This window comes from Dipodomys merriami, unplaced genomic scaffold (assembly GCF_024711535.1).
Source record: "Dipodomys merriami isolate MVZ:Mamm:240054 unplaced genomic scaffold, mDipMer1.0.p SCAF_50, whole genome shotgun sequence".
Taxonomy (NCBI): Eukaryota; Metazoa; Chordata; class Mammalia; order Rodentia; family Heteromyidae; genus Dipodomys; species Dipodomys merriami.
Window position 1 is genome coordinate 9,347,124 of NW_027206069.1, and position 23,881 is coordinate 9,371,004.

Sequence of the window (23,881 nt, forward strand, 5' to 3'; positions counted from 1 at the left end):
TCATGGTCTCTCCTGCCAGAGCTGGCGTTGAACCATAATCCTCAGATCTCAGCCTCCTGAGTAGCTAGAATTACAGGCGTGAGCCACCAGCACCTGGCAATTTATGACTTAAATTTTAAGGTGAAATTTTTTTCCTGCCAGTGGCCATAGAAAATTATCATTATAAGCAAACAGGCACAGGCTGCCAACAAGGAACAAATATGTTTGTCTTGTCATGGACAGATGACTTTGTGCCAGGTATACCCCACCCCTGGCTAAAAGGAAACCTTAAAAAACAACAAAAAAAACCTTGTGATAAACCTCTAGCATTGAACTTCAGTTTTTAAAAATGATGTTATGCAAGTACTTTGGAAACTTTCATTTTGCCATTGCCATTGTTTAGACACTCTTCCTGCATTTCAATGGGCTTTTACGTGTGGTGCGTGCGTGCGTGCGTGCGTGCGTGCGTGCGTGCGTGCGTGCGTGCGTGCGTGTGTGCGTGTGTGTGTGTGTGTGTGTGTGTGTGTGTGTGCGCTAAGTCTTCAACTCAGGGCCTAAAAACTGTCCCTTGCTTGCTTTTTTTTTTTTTTTTTTATTCTGTACCCCTTGAGCCATGGCTTCACTTCTAGCTTTTTAGTGATTAATTGGAGATAAGACTCTCACAGACTTTTCTGCGTGGGCTGGCTTTAAACTGTGGTCCTCAGATCTCAGCCTCCTGAGTAGTTTAGGAGGATTATCCTTTTTTCTTTTCTTTTCTTTTTTTTTTCCTTTTTTTTTTTTTTTGGTGGGACAGGGGATTAAACTCAGGGCTTCATGCTTGCTAGGCAAGTGCTCTACCACTTGAGCCATGCCCAAGTCCTTTTGCTTTTAATTTGTTTTTCAGATAGGGTCTCACGCTTTTGCTTGAGCTGGCCTCTGACCATGATCTCCCTAGCTTCACCTTCTGAGTAGCTGAAATTGCAGGTGTGTGCCACCATGATCTTACTATTTTCACCTCCTGAGTAGCTCTATTCTTAACATGTGAAAGCTCTTTATTATATATATATCCAAATATATTTGCTTAAATTTCTGACTTGTTTTTGTTTTTGTTTTACAGTGGTTTAACTTGAATTCTCTCTTGACGGGTCCAGAACTAATATCAGATACATACCTTGCACTTTTCTTGGCTCAGTTACAACAGGAAGGTAAATACTGAAAATATAATGACAATTTGAAAGTAGCTAAACAAAATGTGGGTCATTGCACGTGACTATTATGTACCGGCTCTCTGGCAGTGGCAGTGATGTCATCCTTACATTTCAGATGGTGAACCTGGGGCTGAGATTTGGGTGTCACTGAGCAGAAGTGCTCTCTCACAGCCAGACCTCCCATGAGATGGGATCTTCCTTTGCCTGTATAGCTTTTCCTCTGCCCTAAGTAGTATTTTTTTCTTCCATATTCTTTGGCACAGCATAGGGTCTAGAGGAAAGATATGTAATTTTGTTCCTTTTTGCTACTGTTAGGCCACTTTCCTACGAATTCCAGCTCCTTTGAAATACATGCCTCCAGATAAAACTGCAGCTGCTCTTTTGCAATCACCTATGAGTCTCCTTTTGCATTGGAGATTTTAGTTCTGGCTCACTGCTTCTCTGTCACAGACACTCCTTTATTTACATCATGCTTTGTGATTTCCACATCAATAATCCAGGATCTTCTTACTTTCAAAGGTCATGGTATTCACTCTTGCCTTTTCATTATCCATAACCTTAATCACCTTTGAATCCCAGTCAGAGCATCCTGTTGTTCAACCACCACCTTCTGACTTTATGCCTTCTTTCCTTGTTTCCCTGTGTGGGTTCCTTAAACCCAATGTGGGGCCCAAACATTCCCCTCATTCTTTTCTTCGTGTGTGTGTGTGTGTGTGTGTGTGTGTGTGTGTGTGTGTGTGTGTGTGTGTGTGTGTGTGTGTGTGTGTGTGTGTCTGTGTGTGTCTGTGTGTGTGTGTGTGTCTGTGTGTGTGTGTCTGTGTGTGTCTGTGTGTGTCTGTGTCTGTGTGTCTGTGTGTGTCTGTGTCTGTGTCTGTGTGTCTGTGTGTGTGTACCTTTCCTGGGGCATGAACTCAGGGCCTGAGCATTGTCCCTGAACTTTTGTGCTCAAGGCTAGCATTCTACCACTTAAGCCTCACAGCTCCTTGTCTGGCTTTTTTGGTAGCTAATTGAGAGCCCAGCTCTTCTTAATTTTTTTGATCTGCTTATTTTCTCAGTCTATCATTATTGCCATCCCCTGTATTCCCCAGCTTTTTTCCACTTCTCTCACTTTATCATTCATAAGTGACAAAAATCTCCATCTTTGTTAAAATACAGTCTTGTTTTTGGCCATTCCTATAGAATGGATGAAGATGGCTTTAAAAATAATAACCTAGCCGGGTGTCGGTGGCTCAGGCCTGTAATCCTAGCTACTCAGGAGGCTGAGATCTGAGGATCGCTGGTTAAAGTCAGCCCAGGCAGGAAACTCCGTGAGTCTCCTATCTCCAATAAACCACTTAGAAAACCAGAAGTGGTGGTATGGCTCAAGTGGTAGAGCGCTCCCTTGAGCTGAAGAGCTCAGGGACAGCAGCACCCAGGCCCAGCGTTCAAGCTGTTACATGAGCCTGCATTTTTTTTTCCTTTCTCTTTTTCTTTTTTTTCTTTTTTTTGTTGGTTTCCGGGCTTGAACTCTGGGCTTGAGCGCTCTACCGCTTGAGCTACAGTGCCACTTCTGGTTTTCTAGTGGTTTATTGAAGATAAGAGTCTCACGGACTTTCCTGCCAGGGCTGGCTTTGAACCGTAATCCTCAGATCTCAGCCTCCTGAGTAGCTAGGAGTACAGGCATGAGCCACTGGCGCCTGGCTTTGAGCTTGCATTTTTGTACCAGTCCGCAAGGTGGTTGTTTCACAACTTACCTCCTTTAAACTGTAGCTACTTGCCTCTTACACATAACACACATCTTGGTTATATGGCCACAGTTTTAAAGGAGATAAGTTGTGAGACAGCCACCTTGTACTCTATTGAGAATATAGAAGCAGTTAACACAGAACTTCCTTAACTTTCTACCATCTTCTGTCTTCACTATGCTTTGAGCCAGGTAAAACAGGTGAATTGTGCAATACGTTTAACCAAGATGTGGGTGGATCCCAGCTCCTCCCCCTCGTCTGGATGTTCTTGTTTTGACTCTACACTCTCCTGAGTGGTTTTGTTTCTCTCTTCCTTCTCAGTGCAGAAGTTTTTTGTTTTCTTTTTTAAATCTCCCCTAATTAAGAATAAAGCCTCTCAGCTATATATATGGGTTGTTAATTGCCTTTCCATTTTAAATTTTCTCTTTAGAATTGTCCCTTTTCTCATCCTTAACCCCATTCCAGTCTCTCCATTGTAAGCAGTGAGTCACTTAAAAGGTCTGTGTCACCAGTGGCCTCTGCATTGCCAGTGCCAGTTTTCAATTCCCAGTCTTCGCTTTCTTTGAAGGTAGAGTTGATTATACCTTTTTCTAAAAAGAACAAAGCACTCTTCACTTAAAAAAAATTTTTTTTTCCCCGCAAGCTGGGTGCTTATGATCCTGCTTACTTAGGAGACTGAGATCTAAGCATCACAATTCAAAGCCAAACCAGACAGGAAGGTCTGTGAGACTCTTACCTCCAATTAACTACTAAAAAGCCAGCAGTGGATCTGTGGCTCAAGTGGTAGACTGCTAGCCTTGACAAAAAAGCTCAGGGATAGCATGCAGGTTCTTAGGCCTGGCATCCCTCCCAAAAATTTGGGTTTTTTCCCAAGCAAATATAAAAAAGGGCACATGATCTCTCATGCCCTTTACCCAGCTTTAATATTTTGAGATGTTTTGTCATTTTCTTTGTAAATATTTTGTTCATCTCTTTTTAATATAATTTTTAATTATTACTAAGGTATTATACAAAGCAGTTACAATTTCATAAGTCAGGTAATGAGTACATTTTTTTTTGGACAATGTCACCCCTTCCTTTGCTTTCTCTTAGTTTCCCCCTCCTATCTCTGCCTACAAATTACATAGTTCATATTCCACATAGATATAAGGTATATAATGAATAGCATGATTCAATTTGTTCATCTTTTCCTCCTTTCTTTTGTTCTCTATCTAGTCCCCTAGAAAGAAAAGAAAAAGCAAAACCAAACACTGGCAACTTGCAACAACACTTGTTCCATTTCCTGGAATTTGTTTCTATAAATAGTTTTTTGTTTTGTTTTGTTTTGTTTTGCCGGTCATGGGTCCTGAACTCCGGGCCTCGCACTGTCCCTCAGCTCTTCACCTCAAGGCTAGCGCTCTACCACTTGAGCCACAGGTCCACTTCCAGCCTTTTCTGCTTATGTAGTGCTGAGGAATTGAACCCAGGGCCTCATACATGCAAGGCAAGCATTCTACCACTGAGCCACCTTCCCAGCCCCTGTAAATAGTATTTTAAGTGATTACACCTTCGGGTTCCTCCCCTAAGGGAATCTTCCTTTAGTCTCTGTCTGAAGTACTGTATAGATTATCATGTGCAGATATAATTTAGATCTAGCTTTCACATGTGAGAGAAAACATGCACTGTTTGTCTGTGAGCTTTCACTTCACTTGATTTGTTCTAGGTCCATCTATTTCCTGCAAATAACCTATTACTTTTTCTAATGGATGAGTAAATTTCCATTATGTATATGTACGTTTTACTGATCCACTCATCTATTAAAGGGCATCTAGACTGTTTCCATAACTTGGCTGTTGTGAGTAGTGTTTCAGTGCAAGTGTCTTTACATATCCTGACTTGGAATGTTTTAGGTACATGCCCAAGAGTGGTATGGCTGGGTCATTGGAGGTTCTGTTTATGTTTTGTTGGCTTTGTTTTGTTTTGTTTTGTTTTTGTTTTGGGGGTATTTTATTTGGTCAGTTGTGGGTCTTGAACTCAGGGCCTGTCCCTGAGCTCTTTTGCTTAAGGCTAAAACTCTATCACTGTCAGTCACAGTTTCACTTTCAGTTTTTTAGTGGTTAATTAGAGATAAGAGTCTCATGGGGACTTTTTTGCCCAAGCTGACTACAGGTGTGAGCCACCAGTGCCCAGCACTCCATACCACCTTCCAGAGTGGTTTACCTAGTTTACATTCCCACTAACAGTGCAACAGGGTTTCTTTTCCCTCACATCCCTGCCAGCATTTGTTGTTCCTATTTTCCACGTTGGTCAGTCTATATGGGGTGAGATGGAATCTCAAAGTTGTTTTGATTTGCATCTCCTTTATGGTCAGGGATGTAGAACATTTCCTTTTGTGTTTATTTGCTATTCCTCTGTGCTTCTTCGTGTGTATACTGATATTCTGGCTTGAACTCAGGTGCCCAACTTTTTTGTGTTTTGTTTTTTGGTGTAGTTACTGGGCTTTGAACTCAGGCCTCAAACTCTTAGCCACCTGTTGTGCTGAAAACTAGCACTTTAGTAGTTGAGCTGTACCTCCACGTCTAGTTTTCTGCTGACTAATTGGAGATAACAGTATCTTGGATTTTTCTGCCCACGCTGGCTTCAGACTTCAAACTGCAATCCTCAGATCTCAGCTTCTTGAATAACTAGGATTATAGGTGTGAGCCAGCTTTCTTTTTGTTGTTGTTGTTGTCGTTGGTTGTAGAAGGTTTGAACTCTGGGCCTGGGCACTGTCCCTGAGCTCTTTAGCTCAAGGCAAGCACTCTGACATGTAAGTCACATCGCCACTTCCGTTTTCTGGTGGTTAATTGGAGATAAGAGTATCACAGACTTTTCTGCCCAGGCTAGCTTTGAACCATGATCCTCAGATCTCAGCCTCCTGAATAACTAGGATTACAGGCATGAGCCACCGGCACCCAGCCTCAGCCAGATTTCTTGAAAGTGAAAACTTCCATAAATATATGGCCATAAGACTTCATCACACATTAAGAACTTTAACCCTAGTGATTTCTTTTTTCTTTTGTGGTGCTGAGACGGGAACCTGGGGCCTTGTGATCTAAGACTTGGAAAGTGTTCCACCTCTTCTCTGCATATCCAGTCAGTGTTCAAGTCTCTGATGGGTTGGTTTTTTTTTTTTTTTTTATTGTTTTTTGTTTTTTGTTTTGTTGGTCGTGGGCCTGAACTCTGCACCTGGGCGCTCTCCCTCAACTCTTCAACTCAAGGCTAACGCTCTACCACTTGAGCCACAGCACTGCTTCCAGCTTTTTCTGCTTATGTGGTGCCGAGGAATCAAACCCAGGGCCTCATGCATGTAAGGCAAGCACTCTACCACTGAGCTCCCTTCCCAGCCCCATGTGTGATGTTTTTGTGTCTGGGTTGAAATGACTATCCACTGGATTGATCTTTTTTTTCTTACATCTAACTGTAGACTTTCTTTTCCTGGATTTACTTATGTATTGAGGAATAAATAAATAGGTCATTTAGGGTTCTTTCATTCCTTCGTTTATTAACAGGAGTATTTGTATACAAATAAACTCTCTCATATGTTATTTGGTAATCTTGAAGTACAGTTTATATAGGAAAAGGGTTTCCCCCCCCCCCCCTTTATCTTTTGTCTGTGTCTATGTGTCTGTCTATCCTGTGTTCATCAGTAGTGGGATTGGACCCATGGCCTTGCACATGATGAATAGAGCTTATACCAACTAGTTATAATCTTTACCTTTTATGTTTTAGAATGAGTTGGTTATAGATGTCCTCCAAAGATGGTCAGTTATTTTCTTCTTTTTAAACCAAAGTATTAACTATAAATTGATCAGTTAAAACATCATTTGAATGTTTCATCTTATAATTATCACTGCTCCAATTATACCATCATAGACTGGTAGGAACATGTTGATGTTTTCTCCCAAGTCAGTTTTTAAGTTCTTACTAGTTGTTTTAGTTTATTTTTGCCTTTTTTTTAGGTTATTCTATATTTGTTGTTAAGGGTGATCTCCCAGATTGTGAAGCTGACCAACTTTTGCAGATGATCAGAGTCCAGCAGATGCATAGACCAAAACTTATTGGAGAAGAATTAGCCCAACTGAAAGAACAGAGGTAAACATTAAGCTGAAATATAGCATATATTATAATATTTCATTGCAAGAATTAAATTTCTATGATTATATTTAATGTGTAATCCCTTGACTATTAATGACTCTTTTTTTTGGGGGGGGGGCTCCAGTCATGGGGCCTGAACTCTGGGCCTGGGCGCTGTCCCTCAGCTCTTCAGCTCAAGGCTAGCACTCTACCACTTGAGCCACAGCGCCACTTCCAGCTTTTTTCTTTTTGCTTATGTGGTGCTGAGGAATTGAACCCAGGGCCTCAGGCATGCAAGGCAAGTGCTCTACCACTGAGCCACCTTCCTAGCCCCAGTGACTCTCTTTTATACCTTGCATTTAAGTCATCCATCCGTTCACGCAGTCCTCCATTTCACTCTGGTGGGGCTGGACATCAAACACGGAGCCTTTTGCATTCCTGGCAAGCAATCTACCAACTATTTTTTTTTAATACTTTTTTCTCAGTGCTAGGGATGGAAACTTGGTCTTCAGGGGTGCCTTCTAGCACTGAGCTATGTCATCACCTCCTTATTTTTCTTGTAAGAGACAGGGCCTTGCTGTGTTGTCCAGATTGGCCACAAACTTGACATCCTCCTGTCTCAGCTTCCTGAATGGTTATAGTTCCTGGCTATAGACATACACTACTGTGCCTGACTAAAATGACTTTCTGTTTTAAGCATATTTATTGAATCAACCTAAATGAATTTTGAATTACATGACACATTAACTTACAATGCAGCTGGGTGCCTCTGGCTCACTCCTGTAATCCTAACTACTCACGGGGCTGAGATGCTAGCCCAGGCAGGAAAGTCCATGAGACTCTTATCTCCAATTAACCACCAGAAAATGCTGTGGTGAGCACTTGCCTTGAGCTGAAGAGCTCAGAGACAGAGCCCAGGCCCAGAGTTCAAGCCCCACGACCGACGAAAAGGGGAAAAAAAAAAAGAATTACATTGCAACATAAAATCTTTATATTACTAGACCTTTTATTCCAGCAAAAAATTTTTTTTTGTTTTATTACCAGTCCTGGGTCTTGAACTCTGGGCCTAGGAGCTATCCCTACATTCCTTTTTGCTCAAGACTAGCACTCTACCACTTGAGCCACAGTGCCACTTCTGGCTTTTCCTGTGATTAATTAAGAGATAAGAGTCATGGACTTTCCTGCCTGGGCTGGCTTCAAACACAGTCTTCAGATCTAAACCTCCTGAGTAGCTAGGATTACAGACATGAGCTACTGGCACCCTGCTAGAAAAATGTTTTTCGACTGACTTAACATCTTTATTTTGCAAATGCCTTTATGTTGTTTCTAAAATTGAAGATGGAGCTGCAGTTATTATGGTGCTTTTGTTCTTTAGAGTCCTTCAAACAGATCTTGAACGAGTCTTAGAAGGAAGCGATGGGTCAGGAATGTTGGATGAAGATGAGGAGGGCCTGCAGAGAGCACTGACACTAAGTCGCCAGGAAATAGACCTGGAGGATGAAGAGGCAGATCTGCGAAGGGCTATTCAGCTTAGTATGCAAGGTATAAATACTATTTTTTTTCTTTTTTTTTTGGGGGGGGGGAGGCTCCGGTCGTGGGGCCTGAACTCTGGGCCTGAGCGCTGTCCCTCAGCTCTTCAGCTCAAGGCTAGCATGCTACCACTTGAGCTACAGCACCACTTTTGGCTTTTTTTCTCTGCTTATGTGGTGCTGAGGAATTGAACCCAGGGCCTCATGCATGCAAGGCAAGCACTCTACCACTGAGCCACCTTCTCAGCCCCTATAAATACTATTATATGTATTTTTTTTGTCTTTGAAGACTTGTTCACAATTGTTCTTAGTTTCCCTGAAGTTAAATATGCTGTTAGAAGTTCCTTCACAAGTACTGCAGAAGCATTAGCTATATACTAGCTATATTATATAGCAATAGCTATATATCAGTTTTTCTTTTTAGATTTTTTACACTACAAGTCACTTTTACAATCTAGGTATTAGGCCTATATTAGTTGAATTTAGCTAAAACAGTTTTACTTTCATTTGCACTATTTGGTTGTTACCCTGAACTAATATAATTGAGATTAACCTTTGAGGAGCCAGATGGCTTTTACTAAACCAGTCATTTTGGAAATGCATGCCAGTGAACAGAATAGAAAGGCCAGGGAGCTGGGAATGTGGCTTAGTGGTAGAGTGCGTGTCTAGCATGCATGAAGTCCTGGGTTTGATTCCTTAGTACCATATAAACAGAAAAGCCTGGAAGTGGTACAGTGGCTTAAGTCGTAGAGTGCTAGCCTTGAGCAAAAGAAGCTCAAGGACAGCATCCAGGCCCTGAGTTCAAGCCCCAGGACTGGCCAAAAAACTCCACACTGTTGAATTTTTTGTGACTCATGCATAAAATCCTATCTACTCAGGAGGTTGAAATCTAGAGGATCTTGGTTTGAAGCCTGCCAGGGCAGGGAAAGTCCACAAAAGTCCATCTCCAAAATCAACTGCAAAAAGCTAAATATGTGGCTCAAGTGATAGATTGCCAGTTGAGTAAGCAAAGCAAATCCCAAGTCAAGGCTCTTGAGTTCAAACCCTGCTACCAGCAGAAAAGCAAAACAGAACATTTCTTGACTATGTTAAGGCTTAAGCACACTTTTGTAGTGATAAAAGCCATCAACAGAGGAAAGTTCAGATGCATTCCCTAGGGAATGCAGGCAGAGTGAAATGCTGAGATATAGCTAACATAGCTCAATGTGGCTTACTTAAAAGTATGAATAGGAATGGTGGTGCATATATCTAATCCCAACTGCATAGAAGCGGAGATCAGAAAGATCAGTTTGAAGCCTAAGACTCCCATCTCAAAAAATAAACTGGGCATGGTGACAAACAACTATCTGAGCTATTCATGAGGCAAGGTAGATCCTTGTCCAAGATTCTGGACAAAAATATGAGACCCTATCTGAATAATGAAATAAAAATAATGAAAGCAAAAAAAAGACCTAGGGATATGGCTCAAGTGGTAGAATGCCTGCCTCGCAAGCACAGAGCCCTAAGTTCAAACGCCACTACCATCAAAAAGTTTGATGTGTAGTTTATTTTTGTACTTTTGGTGTACTCTTAATTCATATAAGCTTGCTTGGACTCTCTGATGACAGTACTCATTTGAATTCCTTAAATATCTAAGTATAATTGAGCTTACACTGATATGAAGATTACTTTTTTTTTTTTTTTTTTTGGCCAGTCCTGGGGCTTGGACTTAGGGTCTGGGCACTGTCCCTGAGCTGCTGCTTTGCTCCAGGCTACACCCTGTCACTTGAACCACAGTGCCACTTCTGGCCTTTTCTGTTTATGTGGTACTGAGGAACTCTAACACTAACACTAAGCCACATTCCCAGCCCCCTGAAGATTACTTTTTAATCCTGAACCTCTCATGCTTCTAGGCCTACATCCTGAGTACACCACATGGTATACTTGATTCATAGAGCCAGCTTGATGACCAGCCTAGTGATGAATAGAAACTAGCCTTTATCATTTGTTCTTTCTATATAATCTATTCTTGCCACGCAATCCCACAATTTGTGTAGAATCTGTGGTTGACAGAATTGTGAAAACATGCAAACATTTAGTTGTTAGGTAATATCAGATGTTGAGCATGGATGAGTATGGGCTTGTTTTATGAACATCTATCTTTAAGTTGTTGTGAGGAATATCATGCCTTGCAGGTGTAGATTCTTTTTTTTTTTTTTTTTGGCCAGTCTTGGGGCTTGAACTCAGGGCCTGGGCGCTGCCCCCAGGGCTTCATGCTTGCTAGGCAAGCATTCTACCACTAAGTCACATTCCTAGCCCTGTAGATTCATTTTTAATATATTTTTATTAGTTTTATTTATTTATTTATTTATTTTCTGCCAGTTGTGGGGCCTGAACTCTGGGCCTGGGCACTATCCCTGAGCTCTTCAGCTGAAGGCTAGCGCTCTACCACTTGAGTCACAGTGCCACTTCTGGCTTTTTTCTGCTTATGTGGTGCTGAGGAATTGAACCCAGGGCCTCATGCATGCAAGGCAAGCACTCTACCACTGAGCCACCTTTCCAGCCCTGTTTGTATTTTTAATCCATTCATCACAAATGTAGTAATGATAACTTCTCAGACCCAAGTTGGCTGTCGGGCTTACATTCTCACAGCTGCTGTATCTCATATAAATGTATGGGTATCATGTTTTGTTGCCATAGACCTATGCTTGATTTAGGATCTACATTAGATCTTTTTTTTTTTTTTTCCCCTGGTTCTGGGGCTTGAACTCTGGGCCTGGGCTCTGTCCCTCAGCTTTTTTTGTTCATTGTGGATGCTCTATCACTTGAGCCACAGCACCACTTAGTTTATTGGAATTAAGTGTCTCAGAGAGTTTCCTCCCTGGGCTGGCTTCATTTTCAAACTGCCATCCTCAGATCTCAGCCTCTTGAATAGCTAGGATTACAGGCTTGAGCCACTGGTGCTGGCTACGTTAGATCTTAATCAGCATTTCCCTAAGACTTTCACAGCCTTTTGGGATTTTTTGTGCGTGTCTGTGTCTATGTATGTGTTTGTGTGTGCTCACATGCACTGCCCGTCCTGAGACTTGAACTCAAGGCCTAGCCACTCTCCCTAAGTATTTTGCTCAAGGCTAGCACTCTACTACTTAAGTCACGATTCCACTTCTGAATTATTGGTGGTTAATTGGAGATGAGTCTCTTAGGGATGTTTTTTCTACCCTGGCTGGCTTCAAACCACAATCCTCAGATCTCACCCTCCTGAGTAGCTAGTATACAGGCCCAAACCACTGGAACCTGGCTTGAAGAACACTGTTCAAAGTTTACTCAAAGAATTGGAAAGAAAACAGTTGCTGGGGCTGAGAATATAGCTTAGTGGTAGAGTGCTTGCCTACCATGCATGAAGCCCTGGATTCAGTTCCACAGTACCACATAAGCAGAAAAAGCCAGAAGTGGCGCTGTGGCTTAAGTGGTAGAGTGCTACCCTTGAGCAAAAGAAACTCAAGGACAGCATCCAGGCCCTGAATTCAAGCCCCAGGACTGGCAAAAAAAAAAAAAAGAAAAGAAAAGGAAAACAGTTGTTATTTGTTCTGCATTATTTTGTTTTCAGGTAGTTCCAGAAATGTTTGTCAAGATACTCCACAATCATCAAGTACAAATCTTACTTCAGAAGAGCTGCGGAAGAAGAGAGAGGCCTACTTTGAAAAGTAAAGTAGTTGGTACAAATTAAAGTTGCATATTTAATATTTGCTTTGGCTATTTAGTCACTAGGCAAATAATTAGAGGTCAGGTAGTAACCAATGATTTTAAAAAAATATTATAGCAGATAAAGTATGAAATAAATTTAGTTTTAGAGGGCTGGGTACTAGTGTGCTTAGGCCTTAAACCTAGCTATCCAGCAGGCTGAGATCTAAGGATCGATGTTTGAAGCCAGCTGGGATAGGAAAGTCTGTAAGACTCTTATCTTCATTTAATCACTGAAAAGCCAGAAGAGGTGAGGCTCAAGTAGTAGAGTGCCAGGCTTGATTTTAAAAAACTAAGAGAAAGCCTGGACCCTGAGTTAACCCCTAGTACCTGCACAGAGAAAAACAGTAGTTGTAAAGGAGAAACTTTGTTCTAGTGTCAGACAACATGACATGAGATTATTTAGGTAAAGAAAAGCTAGAAGATTTTGTTCATCAAAAGAAAACTGTCAGGGGCTGGGAAGGTGGCTCAGTGGTAGAGCGCTTGCCTTGCATGCATGAGGCCCTTGGTTCGATTCCTCAGCACCCCATAAGCAGAAAAAAAAAGCCGGAAGTGGGTCTTGGACAAAAGAGCTCAGGGACAGCACCCACAACCCACAAAATGAAAAGAAAAAGAAAAATGGAGTTAGGGGAAAGGAAGAGAAGTACCCATTGATTCTTTGAATTTGCTTCTTGGGTACCTACTAACCCTTCAGAGTTTTTTGCAAGTTAGTAGAAGAAACATTTGTGGTAAGGATTCATGTTCCCAAATAGAGGTGGCAGATGGTTCATGGTCCTGCTCAGTGCTACTTTAGCAGGGAACCACAAACATCAGGGGAGACATCAGGGGCATAGACAGATGGTACACCTGCATCAACTAGTTCCTAAACCCTCAGGTTGGATCAAGCCTTAGAAATAGTCTCAGAGAGATTTCTGTGACCCTATCAGAGCATCATCCTTTGTAGTTATCTTCAGTAGTTATCTTTTATTTGTGTAGTTATCTATTATTTGTAGTTATCAGTAGTTATCTTCCCTTTTTTTTTCTGTCAGTTGTGGGCCTGAACTCTGGGCCTGGGCTCTGTCCCTGAGCTCTTCAGCTCTTTAAGCGCTCTACCAGTTGAGCCACAGTACTACTTCTGGCTCTTTCTGCTTATGTGGTGCTGAGAAATCGAACCCAGGGCCTCATGCATGCAAGACAAACACTCTACCACTGAGTCACCTTCCCAGCCCCAATGAGTTCATTTCTTTTTTTTTTTTTCTTTTTGCCAGTCCTTGAGCTTGACTCTGGCCTTTTGCTCAAGGAGAGCACTCCACCACTTGAGCTACAGTGCCATTTCTGCCTTTTTCTGTTTATGTGGTACTGAGGAATCAAACCCAGGGCTTCATGCATGCTAGGCAAGCACTCTACCACTAAGCCACATTCCCAGTCCTCTTTTCGTTTTTGTAAAGCAAAATAAAACAATATTTGTAAATACTCAGATCCTCTGCTTCCAAGTCAGAAACAAAAGGCAATATCAAGCTGACCAAATTCAAAGTCCTGAATTCAAACCACAGTATCACCAAAACAGTAAAAAGGAAAGGAGTTACTAGTGCTTTTTAGTAAATATTTTGTTCAGCTAAGGATTCTTTTCAAATATTGGGGTATTGGTGTGTTTCCTTACTGGCTGGAGGGTCGTTGCTTCGGTTGTAGATGCTGACCAGCATAGGCCTTCATCCTCAGTCTCCTGGTTTGACCTAAACTGGTACAAACTTGAGAGCCAGAGAAAATTATACATATTCTCAATGATGTTACATATTCTTGTAATAATAATCGTATTTGCAAAATGTTTTAGATAGCTACATGTTGCTGAGAGGAGTTATAAGCTATTTTCTTGGTGTTTGTTGGTTTGTTTTTTTTGTGCTAGTTCTGCAGATTAAACTTAGAACCTACTGCTCTTGCTTGGTTTTTTACTCATAGCTGACTCCCTACCACTTGAGTCCCATCTGCAGTTGAGCATTTTTGCTGATTCTTTCGAAATGAAATCTCTGGTTTTTCTGCCCAATTTGGCTTCAAACCATGATCCTCAGATCTCAGCTTCCTGAGTAACTAGGATTACAGCTATGAGCCACGAGTGCCCCATTTTGTGTTTGTTTTTAATATTGGCTGGCATTAAAACTTTATAAAACTCAGTAGAAGCCAGGCACCAGTGGCTCATACCTGTAATTCTAGCTACTCAAGAGGCGGAGGATTGTGGTTCAAAGCCAGCTTTGGCAGGAAAGTCCATGAGAGTCGTATCTCCAGAAGTGGAACTGTGGCTCAAATGATAGAGTGCTACCCTTGAGCAAAAAAGCTCAGGGATAGCACCTGGGCCTTAAGTTCAAGTCTCAGGACTGGCACCAAAACCAATGATAAATAAGAAATAGATCAAGATGAGGTACAAGATAGCTTGTACCATAAAGGGGAAGCCAAACAGAACAGTATTTGGTGGTGGTAAGGAAAAGGAAGTCATGAATTTCTTCGTATCCAGGAAGCTGCTTGAAGTGGAGTGTTGAGAGCATCTCTGGGAGGTATTTTAAGCTCAGATCTGATTGATGAGAAGGAACTAGCTATTGAAAGGTAACACTAACTTGAATAGTAATTTGAGATGCTTTATCTGTCTTCTCAAAGGTACTTTTCAGTTGCTTTTAACAGAATTAAGGATCTGTAAGCTAACAGTTGCATATAGAACAAGTGCTAGACACTCTGAAGTCACTGGTTTAAATACCTCTTAATTTGTTTCATACTCAGATTTTATACCTAAAGGAGGAACACTTTTGTACTATTTTCATACTGGGACTTTTTTTTATACTTTTATTAGACTAATTATTCTTGCTCTCTGTGATATTGATGCTAGTGACTTGATATGTAGAATAGCTTACTTTTTATCAAGTAGATCTTCTCATGATGCACTTATTCTTAGGGTTTTTAGTATTTGTTTTATAACATATATTTGCCTTTGAATGTTTCAGGCAGCAACAGCAGCAGCAGCAGCAGGTAGACCCACCAGGACAGGTTTCATATCCATGTGAAAGACCAACAACAAGTTCCGAAAGACTTGGGAGTGATCTAGGTACAAGTCTCTGGAATTGACCCTGACTTATATGCATGCTCTATTTGATCCACAGCTTTCATGTGATTTGTGGTTTATGTTCCTTTTCTTTATTCTTTTTCTTTTTCTTTTTTTTCTTTCCAGTCCTGTGGGGGCTTGAACTCTGGGCCTGGGCACTGTCCCTGAGCCTTTCTTACTCAAGGCTAGCACTCTTATCACTTGAGCCACAGTGCTACTTCTGGCTTTTTCTATTTATGTGGTACTGAGGAATCAAACCTGGGTCTTCATGTATGTGAGGCAAGCACTCTACCACTAAGCCACATTCCCAGCCTTTCTTTACTCTTTAATCATATTAAAACTTAATTATTTTTTGTCAATACCAGATTTGATCTTAGGATCACATGCCTGCTTGACATGCTTACTCAGCTTCCTTGCTTGGCTGGTCCTTTAACTAGAGCCATGTCTCCAGCCCAACTTTTTGCTAATTGAAGATGTAATCTCTTGGACTTTGCTGTCAAGAAAAGATACTGTGAAACCAAGATACTCTGGAACTCAGCTCCCTAAGTAGCTAGAATTGCAGGTGTAAGCCAGTGGTACCCAGCTATTAATCATATTAAAACTCTTAAATGAATTTGTAATCTATTAAATTTCCCTAAAGAGGAGTAAACTAGAAAACTCAATGAGTAATAATTGATTTTAAAATTATAGTTATAGTACATAGAACATCATAATAATTAGTACATTTTCCAAAAATTCTCCAGAGATAATGAACATTAGTAGGTGGAAAATAAACATTTTGCCACAATTAAAACACTTGAGTGTGGGGCTGGGAAGGTGGCTCAGAGGTATAGTACTTGCCTTGCATGCTCAAGGCCCTGGGTTCGATTCCTCAGCACCACATAAGAAAAAAGCCGGAAGTGGCGCTGTAGCTCAAGTGGTAGAGTGCTAGCCTTGAGCTGAAGAGCTGAGGGACAGCACCCAGGCCCAGAGTTCAGGCCCCACGACCGGACCCAAAAAAAATAAATAAATAAAACACTTGAGTGTAACTCAGTAAACAACAGAAAATGTAGTTATTCACTACTAGGCTTTGATTTATAGGCCTTTAACCTTGACCAATTATTGGTGGAAGAACTTGAGTGAAAAATAAAAATGACAAAGGACTCAGGAGAATCTGTAAAGAACTCTCAAAAACTATACTGTAAGAAAACAACTCACTGTCGATAGGAAATATACTCATTACCTTGCTCATGTAACAGTATTTTTACAATAAAAAATATAAAAAAAAAAAAAAAGAAAACTCACTGGACACCAATGGCTCGCAGCTGTAATCCTAGCTACCCTAGAGGCTGATATCTGAACCAGCTTGGGGAAGAAAGTCCATGAGACTCTTTATCTCCAATTAATCACCAAAAAAGTTAGAAGTTCCTGTGGCTGGTATCTCATACCTGTAATCCTAGCTACTCAAGAGGCTGCGATCTGAGCATCAAGGTTTGAAGCCAGACTAGGCAGGAAAATTCATGAGGTTCATCTCTAATTCACCACCTAAAAACTGGAAGTGGAGCTGTGCCTTGAAGTGGTAGAGTGCTGGCCTTGAGCAAAAATGCTCAGAAACAATGCCTACACCTGGAGTTCAAGCCTGACTTAAAAAAAAAAGGAAAGAAAACAACGTAATAAATGAATGGGTGAATTTAAAAAGTCATTTTATCACAGCCAGTTACAAAAACTTGCAGCCTCACTGTTTTGTTTTGTTGTTTGCTGTTGTTGTTGTTGTTGTTTTGCCAGTCCTGGGACTTGAACTCAGGGCCTGGGCACTGTCCCTGACCTCTTTGTACTCAGAGCTAGTTCTCTACCATTTAAGCTATAGCACCACTTCCAGCTTTTTCTAAGTAGTTTACTGAAGGGTCTCACCATTTTCTTGCCTGAGCAGGCTTTGAACCATCATCTTCAGATCTGAGCCTCCTGAGTTGCTAGGATTATAGGCATAAGCCGCAGGTGCCTGGCTCAATCCTTGTTTTATTTATTATTTTATTGGTCATGGGGCTTGAACTCTGGGCCTGAGCGCTGCCCCTCAGCTCTTCAGCTCAAGGCAAGTGCTCTACCACTTGAAGTATAACGCCACTTATGGTTTTTTGGTGGTTTATTGGAGATAAGAGTTTCACGGACTTCCTTGCCCAGGCTGGCTTTGAACTGTGATCCTCAGATCCCAGCCTCCTGAGTAGCTAGGATTACAGGTGTGAGCCATGGGTGCCTAGCTTCAATCCTTGTTTTAATAAAGCAAAAATCTCATCCTCTTTTAACTACTTTGAGCTACTTAGGGTCATAGAGATGTCCCCGCCTATATATTTGTTTTGCAGAAGATTATGAAGTAGTCCTTGGGGACACAACATGATGTCATTGGATATCTGAATGAAATTGAATGAAGCCAGGTCTAGGGGCTTAGAGGCACTAGAGTATTCCATGGTAAGTGGTGAAAGATGTTGTAGCATCATTTGTAACTTTATGGCCTGGAGTGTGTCAGAACAACAGATCTGCTGTGGGCTCACTGTGGTAGGTGGAAGTCAGCAAGGTTTTAAACACAGGTGCTATCTTAGTTCTGAATCCAAGGGCAAATAATTGAAAGTTTTAACTGTACTTGTTGGACTTTAAGGGCTCCTTATCTTGGAGAAGAGTTTTAAGACACTCTTTCTGTGTGTGTGGTACTGAGGAATTGAACCCAGGGCTTCTTACATGCAAGGCAAGCACTCTACCACTAAGCCACATTCCCAGCTGTCTGCCAAGTCTTGTTTGTGCTTGTTAGCATGTTAAAATTCCTGGTCACTATGATGATTGCTCCTAGAGGAATGACATACCAGGTCAAGTAGGGGTCTAGCAATAGGTCTGTCTGAAAGAGTGGCCTTTCATAAAGGAAGGACTTACTCAAAGGGACTAACATGGATTTTTGTCTTCGGAGTGATCTGGGTGTGAAGTACTATTGGGAGCAAGGTGACCTGCAGTAATTTGGGCAGGGTGTCTTTTTAGGGTATGGATAGCTCTTTCTACCTTTCCTGAAGATTGTGGGTACCAGGCCGCATATAGGTAGGATATAATGTGAAGAGCCTGGCAGACAAAGGCAAGGACCATTCTCTGAATGGGGTGGGTGGTGGCAGTGTGGTTCCATGAATCCACATATGTGAAAAAAAATGCCATCTAGAACTATACTTTACTTGCCAAGGTCAGTATCCGGATTTGGGTTTCAGTTTTAGTTATATAAGAAATAACTTTTGAGCCAGGCGTCTGTGGTTCAGGCCTCTAATCCTAGCTACTCAGGAAGCTGAGATCTGAGGATCACTGTTCAAAGCCAGCCCAGCCAGGAAAGTCCATAAGACTTTTTATCTCCAGTAAACCACCAGAAAACTGGAAGTGGAGCTGTAACTCAAGTGGTCGAGCACTTGCCTTGAGCTGAAGAGCTGAGGGACAGTGCCCAAACCCAGAGTTCAAGCCCCATGACAGACCAAAAAAGAAAGAAAGAAAGAACTTTTGGTTGAAACATGGAATCTCTCCCATCTTTACAGCTTCCTGTGAATTGCCAATTACTTCCAAATAAAGTTTTCCAAAATATTAATATACACAGTAAATCTCAAATGCATTGAGCTCAGTGGAGAGACATGTTCAAGGCTCTTTTCGCTTTATTACCTATATACTTCCTGTATGATTCCATTTATATGAAAGGGAAAACTGTTTAACTGAGAGAACATAATGGTGGTGGCCTGTGATGGGGGATTGGTTGCCAGGGATTGGTCGCACAGAGGAACTTGGAGGGACAGTGGAATGGTGTATATCTTGATGGTGGTATTGGGTATGCAACTCCCTGTATCTGTCAAAGATTCTTAAACTTTAAAAGGGTGAATTTTATTTTTTTATTAAAATCATTTTTTAAAAAAGGAAAGTAATAATCAAATCCATTTCCTAAGAATTTACCTTTTTCATGACAAGTTGTAGAGAAAGTTTTAAGAAAGGCTGTGTTTTCTCTCCCAGCAGGTGATGTCATGAGTGAAGAAGACATGCTTCAGGCAGCTGTGACCATGTCTTTAGAGACTGTGCAAAACAATTTAAAAACAGAAAGAAAACAGTGATCCCTTTACAAATCATTTCCATATTCATACTTCCTAACATTGTCCTGCGTGATTACAGCATAGGGTCCATTTTGGTCATGTGTCAGAGGTACCAGTGTTCACCAGAGGAAGGGAGACACTTGGGTAGTATGCAGACAAAATGATGAGAGAGTGAAAATATGGGCCAGGTGCAGACTTGATTATGATCCTCCAGACACTAGCCAAAGAGGCATTCAGCAATTAAAGAAATGTAAAATAGTTTTTCTAAATGTACCTTTTTGGGGTTTTTTTTCAGTGTGCAATATCTAACACCTGAATTATTAGGATTCCATTTGCAAGCACACCAATTAGCTCTTGCCACAGAACTTGTTCTATACTGTTATTTTCTTTTTCATTCTGCTGTAATTTGGCTCATGTTAATCATCTAATAATTGCTTTATTTTGCATTAACCAAATTGACCTTTTAGGAAAGTGTCTCTGTCATCTATCTTGATACTATTAAATAGGGCTCCAGAAAGATCAGCCTTTCTTCCCCTAATTACATGTAGTGTGCATTTGGATGTTTTCTTTTGTCACTGTCTCTGATCACGACATCTCTGCTATCTGGTTTTCACATTGATTTTTTCATCTTTTTTTTTTTTTTTACAATTCTTTTGAAATCTTTTCTGAGCATCTGCTTTTAAGTCTTCTACAGTGGGATCATTATTTCATGAGTTCGGTGCATTCCTAAACTCTGAAATCAGCTTTGCACACGTATTTGAGAATAAACAAGCTTTTTATTTTGTTTTGCTTTGAAATGTGTGAGCAAGTGCTTTCTCCTATGCCTTCTGGATCTCTTTTCATTATATCACAATCTCTGAGCTTCATTGTAACCCTTCTTCTTGCACCTTATTTCTTCTCTAATTGAGAAAGGTAGGCAAAGCATAGTACACAGCAGATCAACTTCTAAGACTTAGCGCATGCACCCACCATGAATATATGATATGTGAAATTCCGCCCTTAAGCTTAGGTTAGCAGTAGGTTCATTTGATCTATTCTATGACTGGAGCTTTGTGCTCTGTTTACAACTGGTTCCTGGAACGTAGATATCTGCTTCACAGTTTTTAGCAGTGTAGTTAAACAAAGATGGTGATCTGGAACATGAAAATAATTTACTAATGAAATTTATAATATAATTTGACACTTGCATCATGTCTGACTAGCTTAAGAATTGTAGAAGTCACAGTACTTAATGAGCTTGTAAATAGGAAAGTCCTTAATTTTGATAAACTTTCTTTTACGGGGATACACAGTTTCTTGCTGGTTTATTGCAGTGGCATGATTTGGGTGAAAATTAACCATGTCTGTCTGAAATTGGGTGTTTTAGATTGTTACTTGCTCTCTATCCCTTATGCTCAACCCTTCTCGAGGCCCTTATAAATGCTGAATTGTACATAAACTAGAATTCAAGAAGAAATTGCAGCCAACTACATAGAGAAGTACAAATACAATGTGTTAACGCCAACTACATAAAGAAGTATAAGTATGGTATGTTACCCCTAAGGCTGCACACATTTTATCAGGGAAAGTTTTTTGATGTAGGATTTATTGCTAACTAAAAGAGATGAAAAAATATTTTTATTTATGATTAGGAAAATAACTTTTTCTTGGATAGAACAGATATTTTTAGTCATGGTTTTGTGCCAATTAATTTTTTCTGAAGTTATTCTCACAAAATCAGACATTTTTTAAAATCTAAGATTTTCTTTCAACAATTGAAAATGTTTCAGAAGAACCATGAAACTTTAAAACTGCTAGGGGTGAGTTCAGTGCCTCTCCCTAAGACTTGTAAATAAATGTGCTATCATTCAACATTTGTGTCATTATCACGGTGAATCATATTTTCCCTGGACATTTGGCCTTTTATTCCCTTTGAAAAATTACATTAAACTTTCATATACTTGATGAGCTACCTAGTATAAAAGTGGAAAAGCCAATATGCAATGCAGAGTTTTAATTTTAGAGTTTTATACACTTTATATTATACATCTCAGTTAAAAAGGAAAGAAAATTATGTCATATTGAGAAAATATGGCTTGTTGACTTTTATTAGAGGCTTTTGAAGCAGAGCTGAACATACACTGGATACATTTGAATGTGTTTAGTTTGTTTTTAAACTGTTACATTTGACAGGCAGATTTGGAATCACCATTGATCTTCATCTTGTTTGGCCTAATTTATCTGTTTAGATTCAATTCTTTTAATTGATTAGTCAATAGAAACAAATGCCATTGCTTATAAATCTACTATCAAGAAAAACTGTCCTGCTAAGAAGCATGTAAAAATTTCCATTCTGTTTTACTAATTGGGAACACTTTTATGTTTAATATTTAAACTATTGGTATCATTTTTCTAATGTATAATTTGTCTTACCAGGATTAAATTTGTACAATGATGATGTTAGGGTTACAAGATTGAGCAACTTGGAAAATACACTTCCATGTTTTTATATGTCATGGATGTGATGAATAATTTACATTTTAAAAATTCAGAGTAAGCCAGGTTCCAGTGGCTCACACCTATAATCCTAGCGTAGGAGGCTGAAATCTGAGGATCACAGTTCAAAGCCAGCCCAGGCAGGAAAGTCCATGAGACAATTATTTCCAATAATATACTACTCAGAAAAAGCCAGGAGTGGTGTTGTGGCTCAAGTGGTAGAGCATTATCCTTGAACAAAGGAAGCTCAAGGACAGAGCCTAGGCTCAGAGTTCAATCCCCCTCACTGGCAAAACAAAAAACAAAAACCACATACCTTACTCCCTACCCCTCCCCCCCAAAAAATAAGTCAGAGTAGTTGACCTCTGAAAACAATATACATTTTTACAGTTATTAACATAGAAATAGTTCAGTAATTAAATGATTTGTTGAAAGGGCTGCTTCAAACTCTACATTAAATTCTATGATCTTGGCCAAATAGTTTACAATTCACACAATATTTTAAGGAGGTGCTTTTTTCTTTAAAAATTTGGTTTTCATTAATGAAGGCTTTATTCATGATGCCAAAGTTAATGATAAAGATAGCTGAATACTAGTTGAGTATTATTGACAAAATTACTGTGTCTATATTGTTTTATTTAGCACAAAGTTGAATACAATAAATTGTATTCTGGCCATATTTTGAATGCCTATATTCAAAATATAGGAATTATTCTCTAATGCCAGTGCCAAGATAAATACTTAAAACTGGCTCACTGAACTTGTACAAATCCAAAGATTCGGGGCATAATTAAATTATGCCCTGAATTTAAAAAAAAATCTTACTTTGGAAAATTTTGATCTTTTAAGATTTTTAGGAGGATTCAATAATATTGAAATTTCCTATTAAAAACTTTATCTGCAGATGTGAGGATATACTAAGTAGTAGAACACTTGCCTGCCTAGCATACTTAAAGCCTTGGGTTCAGTCTCCAGCACCAAATAAACAACACCTAAAACCTTTATCTGCAATTAGAGGCTTTAAGCTAGTGTTTTCAATGTGAATTTTATAGTTGAGGAGGCAGCTCAGTAGTAGTCTTACCTAGCTTGTCAAAACTCCTGGTTCAGCACTTAGAGAAAATAAAACTTTTCCAAGTGAATTGTTCATGGGTGTTCCAAGTATGAAGATATATGTGAAATTTTTAATAAAGGTAAAACAGACTGGATCATGTGGTTGTTTCAGTAATGTGAATAATTTTCCATGGTTTCATGTTCAAAATAACACCTTCATTCTAATTTTACCCTTTATAACATCTTTTCCTGAAGAAAGAGACTGGCCTTTTATTGTTTTTTCAAAGTCTTATACATAATAAAAGTTTTGTTTGAATGTTTCATGAATGAAAAGATATTTGACATAATTTCTGAATGTTGATTTTTTTATAATTTGAGAAACACTTTTGCTATTGTTTATCCTAAATAGCTGGCATTTTAAGAATCCTAACAATATAACTAATTTTATGGCAATTGGCATGTTTAAATACAGGTGAATTGATACATATTTAGGACTGGATTGATTTCATAGAAAAAGCATTAGAATGGAAATTGATTTAAGAAGCAACCATTTGTCTGTTGCATAGTTGAGGTGGAATGTTTGCTGGAATATTTTTAATGCTTTTTTTTGAAAGAGGAAAACACATTTGAAATGTGATTGTCTAATTTCTACAACACTGGATTATTAGGAATAACTTCTTAAGACTTACTCTTCTGTATAAATATTTGAAATTCAAGTGCAAAAACACAAGATAAGCCACATCATCTTTCACCCTGATACAAGTGCACCAAGGCAGTGCCATTTGCTCAGGACCCAGCTCTGCTGCCCTTCCTTCCTTCCTTCTCCTGGAGTCACTCCACACACAGGCCTTCCTCACTTCTACTCCTTGAAAGCCGGGCTTCCAAAGCACTGTTGAGGGCTCTATTGTGGATGTGGATGATTGATCAATGAGTTGTATTTTAAATATCAAAGATTATTAAATAAAGAGAATGTTTGCTTTTTTAA

At 39.9% G+C, this 23,881-nt stretch overlaps 1 protein-coding gene across 6 annotated transcripts in view; it reads left to right on the forward strand.

Annotated features, from left to right (window-relative positions):
- The window catches only part of LOC138810506 (ataxin-3), a 36,070-nt gene extending 12,189 nt beyond the window's left edge, over positions 1 to 23,881 (forward strand). For 4 of the 6 annotated variants that reach the window (XM_069997710.1, XM_069997714.1, XM_069997712.1 and 1 more), the window contains 6 exons: positions 1,076 to 1,163; positions 6,871 to 7,003; positions 8,361 to 8,527; positions 12,101 to 12,197; positions 15,201 to 15,301; positions 19,295 to 23,881. In XM_069997710.1, coding sequence (XP_069853811.1) covers positions 1,076 to 1,163; positions 6,871 to 7,003; positions 8,361 to 8,527; positions 12,101 to 12,197; positions 15,201 to 15,301; positions 19,295 to 19,392 — 684 coding nt within the window. In that variant the 3' untranslated portion in view covers positions 19,393 to 23,881. The remainder of the gene's footprint in view (positions 1 to 1,075; positions 1,164 to 6,870; positions 7,004 to 8,360; positions 8,528 to 12,100; positions 12,198 to 15,200; positions 15,302 to 19,294) is intronic. The other 2 variants (XM_069997711.1, XM_069997715.1) reach the window with 1 other exon arrangement.